The 21,531-nt window shown below is 31.1% G+C and overlaps 1 protein-coding gene across 1 annotated transcript in view; it reads left to right on the top strand.

Annotated features, from left to right (window-relative positions):
- LOC131843567 (fatty acid synthase-like) overlaps nt 1-20,531 on the top strand; it is a 36,251-nt gene extending 15,720 nt beyond the window's left edge. The window contains exons 15-42 of the mRNA XM_059192240.1: nt 691-871; nt 1,216-1,364; nt 1,762-1,946; nt 3,153-3,272; nt 3,878-3,987; nt 4,623-4,813; nt 5,867-6,036; nt 6,667-6,930; nt 7,445-7,565; nt 8,232-8,522; nt 9,318-9,761; nt 10,140-10,307; nt 10,882-11,012; nt 11,241-11,391; nt 11,497-11,668; nt 11,902-12,014; nt 12,571-12,723; nt 13,391-13,519; nt 14,645-14,724; nt 15,126-15,281; nt 15,429-15,680; nt 16,098-16,251; nt 16,665-16,869; nt 17,829-17,979; nt 18,255-18,372; nt 18,505-18,675; nt 19,389-19,491; nt 19,996-20,531. Of these exons, the coding sequence (XP_059048223.1) occupies nt 691-871; nt 1,216-1,364; nt 1,762-1,946; nt 3,153-3,272; nt 3,878-3,987; nt 4,623-4,813; nt 5,867-6,036; nt 6,667-6,930; nt 7,445-7,565; nt 8,232-8,522; nt 9,318-9,761; nt 10,140-10,307; nt 10,882-11,012; nt 11,241-11,391; nt 11,497-11,668; nt 11,902-12,014; nt 12,571-12,723; nt 13,391-13,519; nt 14,645-14,724; nt 15,126-15,281; nt 15,429-15,680; nt 16,098-16,251; nt 16,665-16,869; nt 17,829-17,979; nt 18,255-18,372; nt 18,505-18,675; nt 19,389-19,491; nt 19,996-20,531 (5,169 nt within the window). The remainder of the gene's footprint in view (nt 1-690; nt 872-1,215; nt 1,365-1,761; nt 1,947-3,152; nt 3,273-3,877; nt 3,988-4,622; nt 4,814-5,866; nt 6,037-6,666; nt 6,931-7,444; nt 7,566-8,231; nt 8,523-9,317; nt 9,762-10,139; nt 10,308-10,881; nt 11,013-11,240; nt 11,392-11,496; nt 11,669-11,901; nt 12,015-12,570; nt 12,724-13,390; nt 13,520-14,644; nt 14,725-15,125; nt 15,282-15,428; nt 15,681-16,097; nt 16,252-16,664; nt 16,870-17,828; nt 17,980-18,254; nt 18,373-18,504; nt 18,676-19,388; nt 19,492-19,995) is intronic.
- Nucleotides 20,532-21,531: the final 1,000 nt, after the last annotated feature.

Genomic DNA, 21,531 nt, shown 5'->3' with positions numbered 1-21,531 from the left:
TGAATTTTTTGAATTTTGAATAGAATATTGTGTATATACTGTGTATTTCACGATTGAAACGAGCCTTCCTTTATTCGTTCTATCACGTGCGATCAAGAACGTGTGCTATTTAGCGCGGGAAAACAAGTACATAATCGTGAATTCTTTTGTTTATGTTTTAGATTTACTCTTTAGAGAGTGATTACACTTTCTCTTAAAATTTTAATTTGTATTCCGCCTGCTTTATTATAATCTACTATTATTAGAAAATACGTTAGATTTATAAATTATCAATTACTTTATGTTCATATTTTTGTTCTATAGATATCCGCCATTTTACAATGAGTATTAATTATTACAAATGTGTGCTTTACACACGATGAAGAACACGGGAATGCACGTGTTCTTTCTTGTTTTCTTTGTCTCTACATGCACATTCTTTCTTGCGTGAAAGCGTGAAAGAGCGTACGTGTAAATGCTGCCATTAGTGTTGTAAAAACATTTGTAGTCATACAGGATGCTCTACCACTTAAATAATAAAAGTTATGTGTTACATGAAGAGAGGCCTTTTCCGTTCTTTTGTCTCTGACTATTCCTATGGGAGATATACATGCGAATATTTAGGCTAAATCTAAGTTTAACTCTAGAAAATTGAACGTTAACTTTAAAGTCTATTATGTTGTCTGACACTTATAGTTCCTATTTCGACAGATTAACCCAACGTGTCCAGATGATATTGACGTGGTTTATCGGATAAACCCTAACTACAGCGTCGTGTCAGGACCGTCTAATATCATAACAAACTTCATAGAAGAGGTTTCAGCTCAGAAATTGTATGCTAAGGAAATATGCTGCGACATTGCGTATCACTCGCGATATATTGCTCATGCTGGTTATATATATTATATTTCTTTATATATATGTTACATTTCATAATACAAAATACTTCAAAAAATTAATAGTTTACTCGTCAGAAATTAGTTATTGTTGCTTATTTAATAGTAAATAGTGTCAATTTTGCTATTTGGCAGTTTGTATTCACATAAAATCTGAAAAATGTGATGCTGATAAACATTTATTTAAAAGAGCAACACTCAACATGCTTTCTTGTTGTAATGAATTTGCGTTGCGAATGAGTAGAATAAAAAAATGACATTTTATTAATGGAATTTTATAATAACTGATGGTAAAAGGTAACCCCGTGGAAGTGAACTATCAATGCTGTGACATTTACAGGCCCTAATCTACGCAAGTATCTGAATAAAGTTATTCGTTCACCGAAAACTCGTTCAAAACGTTGGATCTCCACTTCGACCCCGGAATCTCAATGGAATAATATCAATTCAAAATATTCCTCTGCTGAATACCACAGCAACAGTATACTGGTATGATTTTGTTGATTATTTTCGTTTTTTATATACTCGGAATGGCAAACTGGCAGCCTGTAACACTACGGACATCATATTGCCATCTTACACCCATGATACCACTCATGTGTTGCCATTGCAGAGGATAAAATATCATATCATATTTAAAATTAAGTTTAAAAATAATATAATAGCATTAAAAAGACTGTTAGGTTGCTAAAACTAATAAGCAATACTAATTAAAAGATTATATTATTTTATAAAAAAATATTTCGTCTACTTAAATTCTTCTGCAGTGAATTCCAGTATTTTATCATTTGTTTATATTTTAACTTTGTTGTACAATATATAAAGATTTCAAGCTTCCTAATGGCATATTGTATAAATACCTTTATTAGACAATACTAATTTACAGAATCCAGTTTTCATCGAAAACTATTCTCACTTAATTCAAGAAGACGCTATCTTCATTGAAATGGTTCCACATGATATACTACAAGTTATATCGCAGCAGTCTCTAAATAATAACATCGATCATATATCACTAAGCAAAAACAATACGGATGATAATGTACAAGTGCTATTTACAGCACTTGGAAAGTGAGTATAAAATGCCTTAGTATTAAATGTATAATATTCATCAAGAATAATAATCCACAACATAATAATATTCCACACAGCGCCATCTAGTCTAAAAGTAAGCAGAACTTGTGTTATGGGTACTACACTCAAATTGACTGCGAGCAAATTGTAGCCGAGCTTGCCGGTGGCCTGCAGTCAATTTGGGGCCCGTTGCAGGCCTTTTTGATGCTTGAGTCGATTTGGTTGCTCGCGAGTGTAGATAACTGATACAAATACTTACCATACATAAATACATATATAATATGCATAGAAAACATCCAAACCGATTATGATTATGATATTTACAAACAATCATAGTCATGAATATAAAGGTGTCGTGTTAGGAATCGAAGCCGTGACCATCGGTAGTAAAGCGGTGTGCTAAACCGCTAGATCACTGAGGTCATCAATCATCAATCTATTACAATTGTAATACGATAAGAGTTTTCAAAAAATCTCTTAATTAACATTATAGTGTTATTTCATTTAAATCGTACTCATACTTGTATTTTCGTACTGTAATTAGTTATTTTAAAACTGTATGACAAATTAATATAACATGGTCCGTTTTAATGGCAATCAAATAACAATAAATAAACCGCGTTCAGGCCACGAAAAAACATTATTCTCATTATTATTACGTTTCAAAACTTGTTTACCACAGTTGTAGTATAAAAAAGAAGGAATTTATTCAATTAATACTACCTTTTGTAAATAATTAATAATACTATCTTTTCTAAAATGCATACACCCCCCCCCCCCCCCCCCCCCCCCCCCCCCCCCTTCCCTCTCTCCTATGTAACATATATATTTCATAATTAAAATAGCAAATTAAATAATAGGTTTTAGGATGAGGTCACTAGGAAATTATTAATAAAAAGTAAGTAAAGTTCCAAAACTTACGGCAATCTATGATTTAGAAATAATTATATGAGACTGTCCAAAGAATACTTTCATGTAACAGAAGTATAATAAATATTAGTCTAAATAAGGAAATTACCCTAATAAGAGAAAACATTATGTTAAAACTCTTACGATACTCTGAAATTAATTTCGTTTTATTAAACCTATTTTTTAATTCATCAAAGACAGACCGATCGGTATTATTAATTTTTTTTAAAGGCACTTTTTATATGTACATATAAAATAGTTTTACTTAATGTCTTATTTATTTACATTTTACAGATTATACGAAACTGGTTTGAACTTGCAACTAGCTAACATCTATCCGCATGTTCCACTTCCGGTATCACAAGGCACGCCGTTTTTATCTCATCTGGTAGAATGGGACCATAGTGAGGATTGGTAACTAGCAAATTAATATATACTCTTATAGGATTTCAATGATTTTATAATAAATCTTCGGTTTGGGTACCTCAGTCTCACCTTGTTCTGCCACCAAGCCGTTTAATTTGGAAACCATAGTTTGGTTGTACGGTGAGATAAGGCAGTAAAACTACAGTATAAAATGCATAAAATTTTAGTTCTCCAGAATGGCAATACATGAAATGTACTACGAGTATTACATGTTAACGGGATGTCCATTATCGTGATCTTTTGTCTCAATCAATGTGATTGTACTCTATTATCTTTAGTCTTAAACAATATGATAGTGTTCAACTATATTTCTTACTTAATTCAATAGTGTTCAATTATCATTTGTGTCAATCAATTTAATAATATTTTACCATCATTCTTCTCAATCAATGTGATAGTACTCTACTATCTTTTATTTCCATCAATGTGATAGTACTCGACTATCTTTTGTTTCAATCAATGTGATAGTATTCTACCATATTTTATCTTAATTCATTTAATTCTTAGTTAGATTTGATGAAGTATTCAACTATGTATAACGGAACTTTGACTATGTAATTTTTTAATTTATCTAAAGTGTGACAAATTCCTAGGTACGTGACCAAATTTGATATTCAAGAAAAGATAAATGTGGGAGAACGCATAGTCAGGATGTCCATTAACTATAGTAATGACGACTACATGGCCGGTTACGTTGTTAATGGTAAGATTTTAAAGAACGAAATTCAATATATAATTCGGAATATATTTAATGTGTATGTTTTTTTGCTGCAATACCACTACTACCCCAGTGATAACCACCAATAAGAGGCCTGTGTTTTCATTCTTATTTCTTCAGAGCTTCGAGAATTACTTAGATAAATGTGTGGTAAAGTTTTATACTGAAGTATCATTATGGCATTGAAATTACCGAGAACAAAATCGTGACGCCACGGGAATGGCAATTCATGGGGTGTACCACGGGTACTGCAATATGCTTTGTAATTATTTATAAGCAACTGTTATCATTTTCTATAAATAGGCTATGCTTATTTACTATTCTAGCTACAGACACCCTCGGTGGCAGTTTAGGACATCTTACTTTCATCTTTCACAGGTTCAATTCCTCGCAATGTACAAAACTTTGTATTTAAGACTATAATTGTTTGTATTGGTCTTAGTTTTCTCTACGTATACTTTATAAAAAAGGTATTTAAGTATTTCTATTAAATTAGAAGTCACATTACAAACTCTGGGCTAGTTTGAGAATAGGGCGCTATGTGAATTGTCTAGGATTATTATTGTTACGAGAAACAACATAATAATAAAATTTTCATTTTGGATGTTTTGCCCATTCAGACCGTAATGTCTATCCGGAAGCCGGCTACTTGTTCCTAGTTTGGGAGACATTGAGTATGATGATTGGAAGACTGTACACTCAAGTGTCTGTGGTATTTGAAAATGTTTGCTTCCACAGAGATACTGAGATTCCCAAAAAGGGGAAATTGGAATTCATTATTTCAATACAAAAAGGAAGCGGGCAATTTGAGGTCAGTAATAAATAGAGAGCTTGGTATGATTGTGTGGCAGAAATAAACTTTATTAATTTATAAGTCTGTCTAAGTTAGAACTTGCGACACAACTTTGAACATATTTTATAGAATTAGGTGTTATTTTCCGGAAATCCATTCCATTACCTAATGGATTACATTAATGAACTATATCCCAGTTTGGTCGGCGAATAGTCAACACTAGGCTTTCAAGCTATATCCGAGCTTTATAGCACGGATATAGATTCAATAACGGTCGGAATTTGATCACCTGTAGGTCGGAACGCTACCAGAAGGGATGTACAATTGTCCGCACTGAATATGTGTGATCTCGCACATGCTAATGCAGAATTAAAGAAAATATAACTCCGCTGTAATGAACAACACGCCGTACTCACCCAGAAGAAGACTTGAATGAATTGGGTGAATTCGAAATAATGACGCGAATTTATCGCAAATTACAAAAACAGTTACAGTTTACATTCCATTACAGTGCGAGTCCGCTGTAACGGATGGGCTGTGCTCACCCTGAAGAATATTTTTATGTTATCTGGCTAATGAATAATATGTTCTGAATTTGAATTTAGATTCATAGTTCTATATTTTTTAATTTTATTTAAAATTTTTATGTAATGAAGTGAATTTACTAAAAGTTTTTACTTTACTTCTTGACCTAATAAATATCCGTTCATTGAGTATATTTTTCTATATAAATATAAAAAATTACAACACAAATAGAATCTATTTAAGTGTCTATATAATATCACATAATGTAATTTTTGTAAATTTCCGTACATAATATTTTTAATATTACATAATTGTAATATTAATATTAAAATGAACATAAGTTTTGATAATGGTATAGTATATATGGCATCGAAATTACACCTTAATCCAAATTAGCAAAGCATAAGTGGTACCTCTGACGTCACGTCATGACGTTATGTACACGGAGTTGTCCATGTATATAGGCTATTTGAATATGGTTGGTAATAAACATAAGATGGTCTTTCCCTAGTTTGGCACTTGAATAACATATAAAATATCTTCCAGATAGTTGAAAGCGGGACATCTGTTGTTACTGGCCTTATACGTAAACAAGAAGATGTGGAGAAGAAATATCTTAAGTTACCAGCGCTAATTGAGACCTCCGAAACTGACAAGCATATTATGAACACTAAGGATTTCTATAAAGAAATGAAACTTAGAGGATATCAGTACAGGTAATATAATGATGCTATTTTTTTTTTATTATAAATGCTTTAATATGTACTATAGGTAAGTATATACTACGATCGGTATTATAATGTACAATGAAAACATTTGAATGTAGTAATTAAGTAAATACCGGGGTATTTTTAGCAAGTATGATTGAACTAAGCATACGGTTGTACCAGTACCAAAGAAAGAAAACTACCCTCCGTGCTAGTTTTGACTAAAAACTGTGTTACGGCAAGGTGAGTCCAGCTCGGTTCGTACTAATGTAACATTTAAATGTAGGCTCTATTGTATTCACTTACAGTTGATTTTTACATTCTATTAATGCTTTTTTTACATACAACATGAAATAAGCTCGTGATCGTCCAAAGCTATTTAACTATATTCGTTAGTTTCAAAAATCACATACATTTCTATCTATTGAACTAATAATTAATAAATAGGACAATTCACACAGCGCCATCTAGTCCCAAACTAAGCAGAACTTGGGTTATAGATACTAGACAACTGATATAAATGCTTAAATACATACATAATATAGAATACATCCGCACATTAAGATAGAATTGTTCGTTTAGCTTAACGTATTATTACATTTCTGAGTTTGTTCAAATTCTATTTTTATTGTACTGCAGGGGATTATTCCGCGGAGTGATTGAAACCAACGTCGACAAGACTCATGCACGTCTTGTATGGGATAAGAATTGGATTACATATCTGGACTCCGTACTGCAACTTCAACTCTTCAGTCAGGACACACGCAATCTATACGTTGTTAAGAGAATTGAGGAACTATCCATAGATGTTCAAGAACACTATAGTATTTTGTCAACAAATAATCCACATATTCAGAGGCAATCGTTGGACGGGAGACTTTACTCTTTTCTTAACATTATCAGGTATTTAAACTTTATATACACACCTAGTACAGAAAATACTGATATTCGAAAATCCACTCTAAAATAAAATTGTTGATATAAAATCTAATTTAAAAAGAAAATATATATTTTTAGCTAATCCAATGTTAGTATATATATAGAAATAGAAATAATCTTTATTCAAATAAACTTAATGCAAGCACTTTTGAATAGTCAAGTTTTTTTATTGTACCGCTTATTCGGAATGCAGATTCATCACAAGAAGAATAAGCAAGAAACTTATATGTTGCTCTTTTAAATAAATATTGATTTACTTATATTTAATTAACAACAAGGATTAGGCATGCGACAATCAACATAGAAACCGCTACGCACTTAATCTCTGCTATATAGTATATAGTTATATAGTAGGTATGTAATGGCTAGTAGCCCAGTGACCAAAGTTCGACCATAAGTCATTTAAATTTTATTTTAACTTTATTAAGGTGTGAATTCATATATATATATATACATTAAGTCTAAATCTACAATTTAGATCAGGTGGCGTAGAAATTCGTGGGTTACATACTGCGTCAGTTCCAAGGCAGGCAGTAATAGATGTCCCTGTCTTAGACAGATACGTTTTTGTCTCAAATTTTGGAAGAATTGAAATGAAGGTAAATAATTAAATTAAATCTGAGTAATATTGTAATCAATAATAATAGTTAAAATATAACTGTATAACTTCATAAGTGTCAAATAAAATGAAGTAGTCAGAAGGATATATATAATAATAATATCTCAGGACAATTCACACAGCGCTATCTAGTCCCAAGTTAAGCTAGCTAAAGCTTGTGTTATGGGTACTGGATAACTGGTACAAGTACATAGATAATTTTTATTTTTCGTAAATACATACATATTATACATAGAAAACACCCAGATCGATACAAACAATCATACTCATGAATACAAATGTTTGTATCGTGCGAGGAATCGAACCCGCGACCATCGGATAGTAAAGCGGTGTGGTAAACCACTAGACCACCGACTCTGTCGATAGGCTATCGATATATAAAATAGTGGCTAATTCAACAGCATATTTGAAATCGATGTAAGAAAGGATGAGTCTATCGCCTTCTCTTATATTAATTTGGCATTTTGCAAACTCAGTCAATAACATAAATTGACACAAAGTTATTGTTGTATCAGCCAAATTCGAATCCAGGTCAATCTCTTTGTAATCTCCGGAGTAGTGCTACTAAATCACGGAGTTCCTATATAAACTGTCACTTGTTATATTATCGATACATAAAAATATACAATCTTATATTTCATTTTAGCTGGACGATTGCCTACGAGCGTATATGCAAATAATTATTGAAAACATACAAGCATATAAATTTAAAGTTGTTGAGACTGTGGACAAAGAATACAAGGATTATATTCTTAAACCTATAATAGGACATATTGGTAAAGTTTTAAATAAACTTGTCTTTGTACAAGCTGAATTGCTGCTAATATCAAAAGAAAAAATAGAAACACCAGAAAAAACAATCACGGTAATCGATGATTTAAAAGGACTTAATAATGTTGTTTTGTTTGTTGGAGCAAATTTATTGAACAGACCACCTGTAAGTAAAATTTTAATTATAAACATCTTTAATTCTTCTAGACTGCAAAAAGTCGTGGGTTCATAAGTTCTGCGTGGGTACCTCAGTCTCACCTATTATAGCTGCCAAGTAGTTTGTTTTGTAAAGTGTGTTTCAGTTGTAAGGTGCAGATTATAATACAACAGGCATGACTCTTAGTCCTCTGGAATGGCAAGGAATGATTGTGCTGTTCATATATGTACGAACTTTGCCACTCACCTTCAATTGACCGTCAGCATGTTTACCATTTCAATTACAAAATAGTACATACAGGAAAATTCGAAAAGGATAAACAGAGAAGCGATAATATTCTTGAAACTAAACAACTTCCCCAAAGAAGAAGTGATGAAGTATGAATTTTAAAATCTTGATGCAATTTACGGTCACATAATCACTTTACTATAAAATGTTTTAGATATATATCTTAAACAATGCAGAAAGAAACAAAGAAAAACCAAGAAACAATGCAGAAATCTGAAAATACATATGTATTTTCAGATTTCTGCTTTGTTTCTTGGTGAAATATGTTCAGTTTTATAAGTCTGCTTATTTTTTGTGACTACTTTTTTGTAACAATGTGTAGACAACGACTAACATCATTCAACTTATTTTTCGTTATGAAATCGTAGCCATATTAAAACAGGTACCTACGTACTTAGTTAAATGAGGACTGTGATGAATCTCATAACCACTCGTGTATAGTATTTTAAAATATGCATTGAAATAATATTAAAATATCTTCAGCACTTATCTTTGGTAATCAATATTATTTCATAGGTATTAACCAGTGCTGTTGCTACTCTCCGAGCTAAATCCTTTATTATAAGTAGAGAAATGAAATATCCCAATGTTAAAGAACACTTAGAATTTGATATTATTGCTGTTCAATCCATTGGAAAAGAGTATTTAGTACTCTTAAGACAACGGGAAGTATCTCGTACGACTAAGTTCATCAAAATTGGAAATGTCAATGACGAAACCTTTCCCTGGATAAAAAGGGTACAACAAGAAGTGAAGATTGCTAAGAAAGTTGTTCTTTACACGCAATATGAAGAAGTGAATGGTCTTTTAGGTCTCGTGAATTGTTTAAGGAAAGAACAAAGTGGCGACATTATTTCATGTTTAATGATTTCTGATCCTATGGCTCCTAAATTCAATCCTAATTTGGAGTTCTACAAAGAACAATTAGATAAAAATTTAGCTGTCAATGTTTATCAAAACGTAAGTAACGTAGATATCAAATATTAATTTTAGGTACAGTGCATATTCAATATCTAAACATTATTGTATAGTAACAAAGTAACTGTGTGTAACGAAATGTGATATCTTCTCTAAAATATATAATTTTTCCTGTCACATTGTTAGTTGCCATAATTCTCCGAAGCGACTAAACCAATTTTAATGAAATTTTATATGTACACTCGTTCGGTCTGATGATAGGTTGTTATCAATAACTTATATTACTATATGAATGAAAAATCATACAACCCAAAATTTTCGCACTTTTACCATCAACCTTTATTTTTAATAGCTATATAAAATGACAAAACGACGTTTGCCGAGACAATCCGTACACATATATGTATTAATAAATTACAGGGACAATGGGGAACATATCGTCATTTGCTACTCGAAGACACCACCGTTGCTGTTGACCATGCGTTTGTTCATACTTTCTCAATAGGAAATCTTTCCTCAATGGCATGGGTCGAAGGAGCCTTAAAAAAAGATAAATTTTCCAAAAACATAAATAATGTACTATTACAAGTAAGTAGTAAATAGTATATATTCATCTCTGCTGAATATGTACGATTAATTTTGAAACTAATTCCTAATGATTTAAATATTCTTATTTAAAAAATCAACAATCATCTCAACGTTTCTGATCAAGCTACTATTTTAAAAATAAGTTCCTTTGTTAGAGAAATATTCGTATTATTCATTAACGTTATTAACAACGTCATTACGCATAATGCTATGTCTATGGTAGTACATAATAACATACGTTATTAGACAATTAAATTTCGTTACAGCAAATACTAGTACCGGGAAAGGTAATATTAATTATTATGATGAATATTAATAAGCTTTTGTAATATATTACTTGGCTATCAAGCAATCATGATCCTCCGAAAGCAGAGCTAGTACAAATGAAATAAAAATTATTTATAAGGGTAGATATCAATCAGATATACTTTTCTATCTATCTACCTCTAAAGACCTGCCATGAATAGAGATATATTTGAGAATCGCCGTTTAATATTTTATTAAAACATATTTACCTATTATTTATATTAAAAATTAGTTACTAGTAGTAAAATCTTTACGTTTATTTCAATAGGTCTACTGTACAGCAATTAATCTCCATGACGTCTTAACTGCAACTGGCCGCAATTCAAATGTTACTGCCTCTTATAACAGAGTTACAAAAGAATGCAAACCAGTAAGAGATGTTGTTGGACGTACCTCAAAGTTAGTTCGATGCAATATATTAATAACTATTTCCGTATTAAAATTTCAGTTAATTAACTTAAATTTTTTATAGATTGTATGTAATTAGCCGCGCAATTTCTTCTGCGTCATATTCTCCCCGTATATTAAAATTTGGTGCAATGTTATAGGCTATGGTACTCATAAAATAATGTGGCTTTTATTACCCAGTTATCTAAATTTCAAATATTAACGTAATATCTTTAACAGTGGTTCCCGAGTGATGAGTATAGCAAAAAACTCAGCTATAACTAACATGGTAGAATGCAATAAATTAATTACTTGGAGTGTTCCTGAGGAATGGACCTTTGAAGAAGCTGCTACAGTGCCTGTGGCTTATGCAACTGCTTATTATGCTCTGGTAAGTTTTATACTTATCATAACCAATTTGTTTAGTAATTTCTAGTTTATGCGACATATTGTATTCAAATTTATTAAAATAAAATACTTAATTATTTATGCTTAGGTAATAGTAGGACAAATTAAGCGTTCTGATTCAGTCCTTATTCACGATGGAACAAGCGGTGTAGGACAAGCAACTATCAATATCGCCCTCAGCTACGGTTGCGAGGTTTTCACAACTGTGGGGAGTTCTGAAAAGGAAACATTTCTAAAAAGATTATTCCCACAACTAAAAGGTAAGTAAATAAAGTTTTGGATGTTTTCTACGAACCCATACAGAGTTATCGGAGTGTTTTGGAGGATCATAAGGTGTTTGATAATTGGACGACTTGCCCGCAGCACAACACATACTTTAATTTAAAAAGATAATTGAAGAAATTGTGCGAAATATAATGTGATACATAATCTTTATAAATATGTTTATGATACAAATATAATCAACAGTATTATTTATTTGAACTATCAACAGACACCCATATCGGAAATTCTAAAAATACATCATTTGAAAACCTAATTTGTAAAGAGACCAATGGAAAAGGAGTTAATATAGTGATGAATTCGCTTAAAGGCGATAAGCTTCAGGTAAAACTAAAGTTGTTTTTTTTATTAATGGCTGCAGAGAATTTTTCTGATCATAAAAAATCCTACAGTTAAGAGTATTGAAAGCAATTTAAAATGAAATATTCTGTAATAAAACAAATATAGTGTAATTTTTAAAATGAAGGGTTTTTCCATATTTTTATTTCAATAAGTTAGGAAATTGTTGCTAAAACAATAGTATTATATTTTTTTTTACCCTGTAATAGCTTCTGTATACTAAATATATCTTACCAGTGTTGTGTTATCTTAATAAAAAAATATTAATATTATTTATACTGCCATAATCTACATTTACCGGTTTACTACCCTGACTTACGCCCAAGATATTCAAACCCTGTCCGGATTTGGATTTGACTGCAAAAAAAATGGCAGTAGACTCGCTTATTTTACACTAAATACAAATATGCCGTGTAAAATATAGATCCAAAATATGCACAACATCGACATTGACTATGTCTTTGACTACCCCGTCTGGGATGATAATCCTGAAAATATGTTTGTTTTATGTATTTATAAAAAAATTGGCATCATCCATTAGGCTTCCATCAAATGTCTGGGTTATCGTGGCAGGTTCCTCGAGATTGGCAACTTCAATAGTAATACATCCATCAACATGTATTTGCCAAAGGAGACCTCTTTCCACGGCATTACTCTGGACTTTGCTTTGCACGAGTCAATTGATTTGAAAACGGTTAGTATTTTTATTTTTATTTTGTAAACTTACATCGTTAGTTTCGGATATTTCTTTTCTATTGTAACTTATTACTTCAACTTCTTATATCTGTATCTGTAGGTTATCTAGTAGTCTATTATAGAGTTAAATCAACTTTTGCTTACATTCTATCTAAAATTTTGCGTTAATTTATATATTATTTTTCAGTTTTTAAATATATTACCTTTTTCCTTTTGTTTTTTTCATGAAAAACTGAGACCTAAGTAGAACAAGTAAAATAAAATAGATTTTAGCGTTGATCACTAAAGAGTAAATATAGTACGTACAGATGTCTGAGAGTATGATTTTTTCTATACTTATCGTACGCTGTACAATAGAATGCATTATCTCATTAATTTTCTAATTATTAATTCCATTTATTATTTAGCTAGCGATATATTTGTGTCGCAAAATTGTTTAAGTATTTTGTATTAATATTTTTTCCTACCGCCCAGTTCACTATATGTACATATTAAATTAAGAAAACTGGTAAGGAACTCGATTGATTTTTTTTAATCTTTCTTTTCTATATGTGGTTATATATAGGTTAGAGCGTGTGAGTGTGCAATGAAAAGATAAATTTATCATTTCATATTTGATTAGTAGTAAGTACGCAATAACTTTTAATTCTTCCTTCTTCCAACAGAGACTACAGGAACTTATTCTATCTGGAATTGAGATTAGAGCCGTTCGCCCCTTGACGTACTGTATTTTCGAAAAAGATGAAATAGAAAGTGCATTTCATTATTTGGCCGATAATAAACAGATAGGACAGGTAAGTAATTTGGAAGTATAGAGATATTTTTTCTGTATTGAACCTTCAAAAAAATTGCATATTCCTCCTTAAAAGGCTGGCTTCTTATAGAATAGAATAGAAAATCATTTATTCAAATAAACTTTCATTGAAGCACTTTTGAATTGTCATAACATTTTTTTTTTAATCTACCGCTCATTCGGAATGCTGTCTCATCACAAGAAGAACAAGCAAGAAACTTGTGTGTTGCTCTTTTAAATAATTTATTCTTACTTATAATTTAAGTTTAAGTGTGTGAATACAAACCACCGATTAGCACTAATTCAATGAAATAATAAAATAGAAAAAACATTCAGTACACAACAACTGGTTAAACAATTAATAAGATTATTATGTAGTTATGAGTGTTATGGATGCTCATGGACACCCTTGGTGTTATGAATGCTCATGGACAGTGGTAATCTCTTCATCAAACAATAACAATATTCAATCAACCATCAGTTACGCCACAATCTTAAATCTTGCTATAAAAATAAAAATCACATAACATATATCATCACGCCTATGTCATATTTGAGTAGGTAGTGATAATGGAGAGCCTCTTGGCTTTCCATTATCACTACTAAGCCACTTTGTTCTATCTACTCTCATACAAGTTTACGGGCACTTCTGGTACAAGTACTGCTTATCTTCGTCACCATGAACTTTCACCTCCTATTTCACCCGTCCTAGATTTTTTTGGAATTAAAGATTGCCTATGGTCTTCTTCGTACTAGCTCATATCTTCATATCAAAATTTAAACGGCTAAAGGGATGTTACCCTTTAGCCGTTTAATCGTGAAAATATAACAAACAGACAAATAGACATTTTCACATTCGTAATATTACTATAGATGGCCCTTCTGCAACATATCTAACTGATAAAGACGTAATACTAGTGATATAGTAGTTCTAAAACATAAAAATTACTATTGTTTAAATATAACAGGCTAACCAATAAAGACTTAAAACTCGGGATATAGTCACTATCAAATGTAAATATTTCTTTATTAAAATTTTATTAAAACAGTTGAAGCCTTTTAATAGGGGTATCAAAAATATTTATTAAAATTCTTTAGGTCCTCAGGCTTTGCATTTTTGTAACAGATAATAATTAAAATCAGAGACGAGGAGCTTACTAATCAACCAGTGCAGCCCAAATATTCACCCATTGACGCAATTCCCAGGTAACAGTAAATATTTTTATTTGTACGTATAAAATATTAATTAGTCTCACGAACTTAAGAACGCCGTGATCAATTTGTATATTTTTTCTTACTAAACAGAAAGAAATACGAATTGAACAAAAAAACTTGCCTGAAAAATTGGTAATTTAGTGCGTAAATTTTAATAGACTACGTCTAATGGCGGTTAAGGATGATCCTGGTGAAAATATCAGACAGTATAACTGTAATTTCTTCTCAAATTGACAAGAACAATGACTATAGTAAATTCATTTTTACTTTCATCGCTTAGTATATTTATCAATACACACTTTGTAGTCATAACAAAACAAAATTGTGGACCCAACATGATGTATTATTAGCAATGGAGCAACTTCTTGATACAGACATCTAAATTTTACCAGGTATTGGTGTCGAGAGGATCAAGTGCAGATAATCGTAGGCGGTTTAGGAGGAATAGGTCTAGAACTGGCCGACTGGTTCATATCAAGAGGCGCCAGGAAGATTCTACTCATTTCTCGCCGAGGAATCAGTAATGGTTACCAATTTTATAGAATACGGTAAGCTATAATTATGAAGTATTTTATCAATTTTCCAGGCAATCTTAGAATAAGAGATACAATTGTAGGAAACGGTGGATGATTTGCAAATAGATATATTAAATTAAGGCCAAGAAATTATTATATTATTGGCTACATTTTTATTAGGGTTTGGACAACTAATGGCGTTGACGTGCGAATTTCTACTCATGATATCACAACGGAATCTGGTTGCGAGGAAATGTTGAAAATGGCCAACACAATGGGCACCGTTGAATCCATCTTCAATCTTGCTGTTGTTCTAAAGGATTCTATATTTCAAAATCAAACACCAGAAACATTTAAAATATCATTTAGACCCAAAGGTCTAGCGACAATGCATTTGGATAAACTGTCAAGAAAACTATGTCCAACGCTGAAGTAAGTATTTGGACTAAATATTTATACATCTTCAAGTTTTTAATGCACAAGAAAAAAATTCAATACAGATATTGAAATTGTTTTCTGAGGTCTTACTTCATGGAACAACCACATATATACACCACCAGGACCTATGACATGATAATGCATTTTATGATTCAGATACTGCTATTCCTGAATCTCTTTTACGATTTATTTGTACTATAAGTTAATCGAGATAGGGCTTATATAATGCTATGTTGTATCAAGGCATGCCATGATAATATTCTTTCCTACTTCCAAACCGGAACACAGCACCAGTTTGACGACAAAAATAATAGAGATAAATATACCTAAGTAAACATCTTTATACAAAGCCTATCTTAGTTAAATTATAGCGTAAAAAGCCGTTCTATGAAATATTTTTTTATCCATCAGGTACTTTGTGTTGTTTTCATCACTTTCGTGCGGTCACGGCAACACTGGACAGACCAACTATGGTTACTCCAATTCTGTGATGGAAAGAATCTGTGAAATCAGAAGGAAAGTCGGATTGCCTGCTCTTACTATTCAGTGGTGTGCCATTGCAGATGTAAATAATTTTATCAGATTCTTTTCGATTAAGAAGTCTCTGTTTATAACAACAATATTGCCACATGATTTATATGATATTAAACGAATAAAAAACGATTAACAATGCATCGTCTATCTACTATCGGTACTTAATATTTAAATTCTTATATTTTGTAGTGATGATAATCACAATTAAACCTTAGAACTTGAATAACAAATTGAAAAATGTCAATTTACCGACAAAACGTATAAAAAGAAGTTAATTTCTCTAGTTAAGTATTTTTTAAGAGCTCTGTCCTTTTTATTATATTTATTAACAATGAGGTTTACAGAATATATGAGAACAGAAAGGAATTTGTGAAAAAATAAAATATAATATGTAAAGGCAAGGCAATGATCACTAAGCCACTAAGTTCATTTTACATGCTATAGGTAGGCGTGCTTGCTGAAATGCAGCAGGATGACAAAAAGTTAGAAGTAGGAGGTATATTACAACAAAGTATTGCATCATGTCTGTTACATCTGGATAAGATGTTGAAACAAGACAATACAATTGTATCTTCAATGGTTGTACCTAAGAAACAAGCTGTAGAAACAGAAATACGAACTGTCACAACTGCAGTATCTCAAATAATTGGTACGAATTATTTTTTTAAAGAGTTTTCATTTTACATTTTGACACTCGATTGGTCGGGTCAATGAGGAAAATCACATTTGGAAATCATTAAATTACGTGATTCTATAATACTAGAAAAGTATCAGAACAGAATTCGTGTATATAGTTAAATCAATGTTAATCTCAAAGATTGGCCCCACCAATCGAATGCTAAATTATATGGTATATACATATATTTAATTACACAACAACGGTATAGTAGTAGTACATGCTCATCATGCTCAACAACTCATCACATTATCACGTGACACCCATGATACAATTCATACATTGGCATTCCAGATGACCAAGATGTCATACCTCTTAACCTATAATGAATGACCATGAATATGACAATGCCTCTGATTATCTCATCTGGAACAACAGTGATCAGGTTGAATATTATCATTATACAATGTCATGCATTCTTAATACACAGTCGATTCTAAATCATTTTTCTTTTTCGTGAAGCAATTTTGAGTTTATTTATTTATTCTGTATTGTACCAGAAGTAAATTACAAAGAACATAAACAGAAGTAATTCTTCCAGATAACCTTTGGGTAGAGGAGTGAAGACACAAAATGGTAGTAGAAAGCGCATGAAGGGACTAGAGAAAAAAAATGGCATAGCAATACTACATATGAATAATAATAATAATATACATTTATATACAAGAAATTTTATATACTAATACATATATACATATATATACACAATAGTATTAAGTACAAAGTAATTATGATCTTGAATTACGCAAATTAGTTTAGTGTAGTTACAAACTCAAATTCAAATACCATTTATTCGTGTACATTTTAGCCGTTTATGAATATAAAATTTTTTGTATTATAGTTTTTTCCCTACCGTTCAGTTCAGTATTCAATTGAGAAGAACTGGCAAGGAATTCAATTAAATTTCTTACCCATGTCTAATGTTTTTCTAGGTATTAAAAACATGCAAACTATGTCCCGACAAATACCCCTAGCGGAATTAGGAATTGACAGTATGACTGCTCTTAACATCAAAAACACCCTTGAATTCGAGTTTGAAATCTTCCTTGCTGTTCAAGAAATTAGATCAATGTCTTTCACAAGGTAATGATTTTGAAATTTTCTGACATTGGGTTTGATATAGCTAATTTTATTTTAATAATCTAAATACTCTGTGACACTTTTGAATCATCATTCTTTGATATTACCACCACATTCGAAGATTTATTCAAAATTGGCTACGGTTTTTTTTAAACTATTGTTGTACAACCTTAGATGTTGTTACTTTGTATAAATAAAAACTACAAACATCGTAAAATAATAAAAAGTGTTAAACACGATATTTTTTCTAAATCAACATCTTAAATTAATTCTTTCAGATTAGATAAAATCTCAGAAGCACTTTCTAATGATATCAATAAAACTGGTGTCAATACTGAACCCGTAATAAAAAACGGCGTGGAAAAAATGGTTGAAAAGGACGCAAATGGAATTAAAGTGAGTTATTTTTTTTTAAATGTATCTGTGATAGCAATTAAAGACGGTAGAACTGTTCGTCTCTTACCATAATAATAATATCCATGGACAAATCATATACAAGTACCTAATTTCTAAATATATTTCTTTAAGAGAGAAAAAGAGAACCATAACGAAATGGACATAATGTTTGTACTGCCAGGTTTAGATGCCAATTCTACAATGAAACTCAGCCGTAGACTGAAAATTAAAGTTTGTGTATTGAAACTAGAAAATGGAGAACATAACGAAAACTGGGAGCAAATAGTGGATGTGCTGTATCAGGTAAGAATATTGCAGGATTTTAGCATGCGTAATAATGATATTTGTAGTAATAGTATTTCCGAAAGTCGTGTTCTTAAAGTTTGAAAATTTATATTCCTCGATCTAAGAATTGGTATGTCGTGTTTTATGTACTTCAGTTTTGATATAATTTACTTTTAATTTATGTTTATGTATTTTAAATACATATTAATTAACCTTATCGTCCATTCACGTTATTTTTAATTTTATTGTTGCGTGACATTATGGTGGAGTGTGGCAACATTAATAATAGATAATAGATCTCTAGTATATTTAATATAATATATCAAGTATTAGCTACTCGCCCCGGCTTCGCCCGAGTGTACATGTATACTACATGTAAACCTTCCTCTTGAATCACTCTATCTATAAACAATTCAAAATCCGTTGTATAGTTTTAAAGATTTAAGCTTGGATAGGGACGGACAGACAGCGACAACGACTTTGTTTTATACTATGTAATGATATTACTGGAAAAAGAACATACCGTACCGTATTTTTATCTATTTGGAATGACAAACAAGCAGGCGGACCCATCTGATGGTAAATGCTACCCGTCAATGTATGTACTAAAAAGTAATAAATATATTAGTTGTTTAGTATCCGTAACAGAAACTTCAATTAACTTAGATTTAGATGGTGTTGTGAGATTGTCCAGGATAAAAAACATGCATAGACAAATATTTCTGTTCTAGTTAGCGATATCTCATCTAACATCTGGTGCCAACTTTTGGCTCCTTGGATACAGTTTTGGCACCCTACTTGCGTTGAAATTAGCCTGGAAACTAGAGAATCGAGGTAAGATTTATATCAGCCATCTGGTGTATCTTTATATTAAACAAACTAAATTGCTCCTTGATGCTCTTGAATTATTTGATATTCTTTTTATAAAAATGCAAGGGCATATAAACATGGCAGACAGGCCATGATGGAAAATGGTAACCACCATCCATGTATAAAAATACCATCGTGATCATATAGATGAATAGTGGTCCTCCACCGTGCGATTTTTTTAATTGTTTTGTAACGACACAGTAATGCTATTTCCGAATCGATATGATATTACAACCTGGAAGAAAAGGGCTTATTCCGTCTTAAAAGGCCGGCAACGCACTTGCGATTCGCCTGGTGTTGTGAGTGCTCATGGGCGGTGGTAATGACTTACCATCATTTTTGTTCTAACATTATGTACCATAATAGTAATTATGAAAATGGTCATTATGTCGATCATTGTAATTTATAAATTCATGTACCATTTATGACTGTCAATTAATAAGTCTTAATCTAACATTCTCTCTTTAGGTCACAAAGGAACTATATTCTGTTTGGACGGAATCCCAAATTTCCTGTTCGAACTCGCTTCTCAGAAATATATTAGTGATGACTTTAAACTTCAGAATACCATTATTTGCAAGTCTATAGATTTCTTTGCTCCAAGCAATGGCATTACAGAAGCACTAATTGAAAATCTTAATGATATAGAAGATTTTAACAAGAGGATTCAATATAGTATCAATACAACATATTTACAAGCTGCATATTCTAAACAATACATAGCATCAACAGCACAATTAGGTTTTGAGTATGTAAAAGTCATATTTAATAATACTACAAAGATTAAGAAACTGGATTCTCCAATAGTTCTAATAAAGACAAAAGAGAATCCTCTAAGTGTTTCTAAAGAGAAATTTGGTTTGGGTAAATTCAGTGATAGAGTAAACGTTCATATATTGGATGAGAATGTTAGTGTAACGGAAAATGAGGATGTTGTGAATATTATTAATAAAGTTATATATAATAAAGAAGAATGGATGAAAAAGGATATTGGAAGAATTTAGTATAAAACTAGTAGAGACACATGTTATAACAGTTAAGATCTAGACGATATTGTTATGGAGTAATATATACCTCTTAATGTATAAAAACATAAAACTCATATATTTGATATTATTAAACCAATTTTAACTTTTGAATTAGTTTGTCCTTTTCCCTCATTTTATCTTCTTTATTTAAAAGAATGTGATAGAAGACCATGAGTTATAGATTTTAAAAATTCGCATGTATACCCCTTGATCTTAAAAATCTCAAACTTCCTCTAAAGATGTTTTCTCTTTATTATAAGAATAACCTTTTATAAGACGCTGAAAGATCCTGTATAAAAAAATGTTTTTAATTTTAACTAGGCTGTGTCGTCCTTTCCTTACCAACTATTTTCGTTAATTGAAAGAAAGTAATAAAATATTGTAATAAACAAACTTACCACATATATTTTAAATATTACAATAAATGTTATACAGTTTTACTAATATGTATAGTGTAACAATGAATGTACAAATATGTCGATTAGTATTGTCTATAAATAAATATTTGGCCCAAATGTGTTTTTATTTATGCCCATTAGAAAATATTTATCTACAAAATGACTTCCTGACCAGCAACTCTAGCATATAATTCCAATAGTATATACATATAGGTACAAATCATCGTTTCACACTTTGATATATCAAAGAGTATAAAAATAGTAGAAGAAGAACATCTCAGGACAATTCACACAGCGCCATTTAGCTTGGCAAGCTAAGAAGAGCTTATGTACTAGACAACTGCAACAAATACATACATTTTTTTGTAAATACATAAATAATATACATATTATTTGTATATTTACAAAAAAATATAACTTCTTCTAATCTCCTGCTTTATACTCCTTCTCCTAGTTCTTAATTACTCATCTCAATCTTTCACTATTTCTGCTATCAATGTTTAAATTTCTCGGCTCGTTATGTACTATAACACAGATATGTTATTACATATATAAACCTTGCTCTGCGCTGCTATATA

This window comes from Achroia grisella, unplaced genomic scaffold (assembly GCF_030625045.1).
Source record: "Achroia grisella isolate CSIRO2021 unplaced genomic scaffold, CSIRO_AGI_Agris_v1 utg319, whole genome shotgun sequence".
NCBI lineage: Eukaryota > Metazoa > Arthropoda > Insecta > Lepidoptera > Pyralidae > Achroia > Achroia grisella.
The sequence above is the reverse complement of the archived record's forward strand: the minus strand, read 5'-3'. Positions and strand labels throughout refer to the sequence as shown.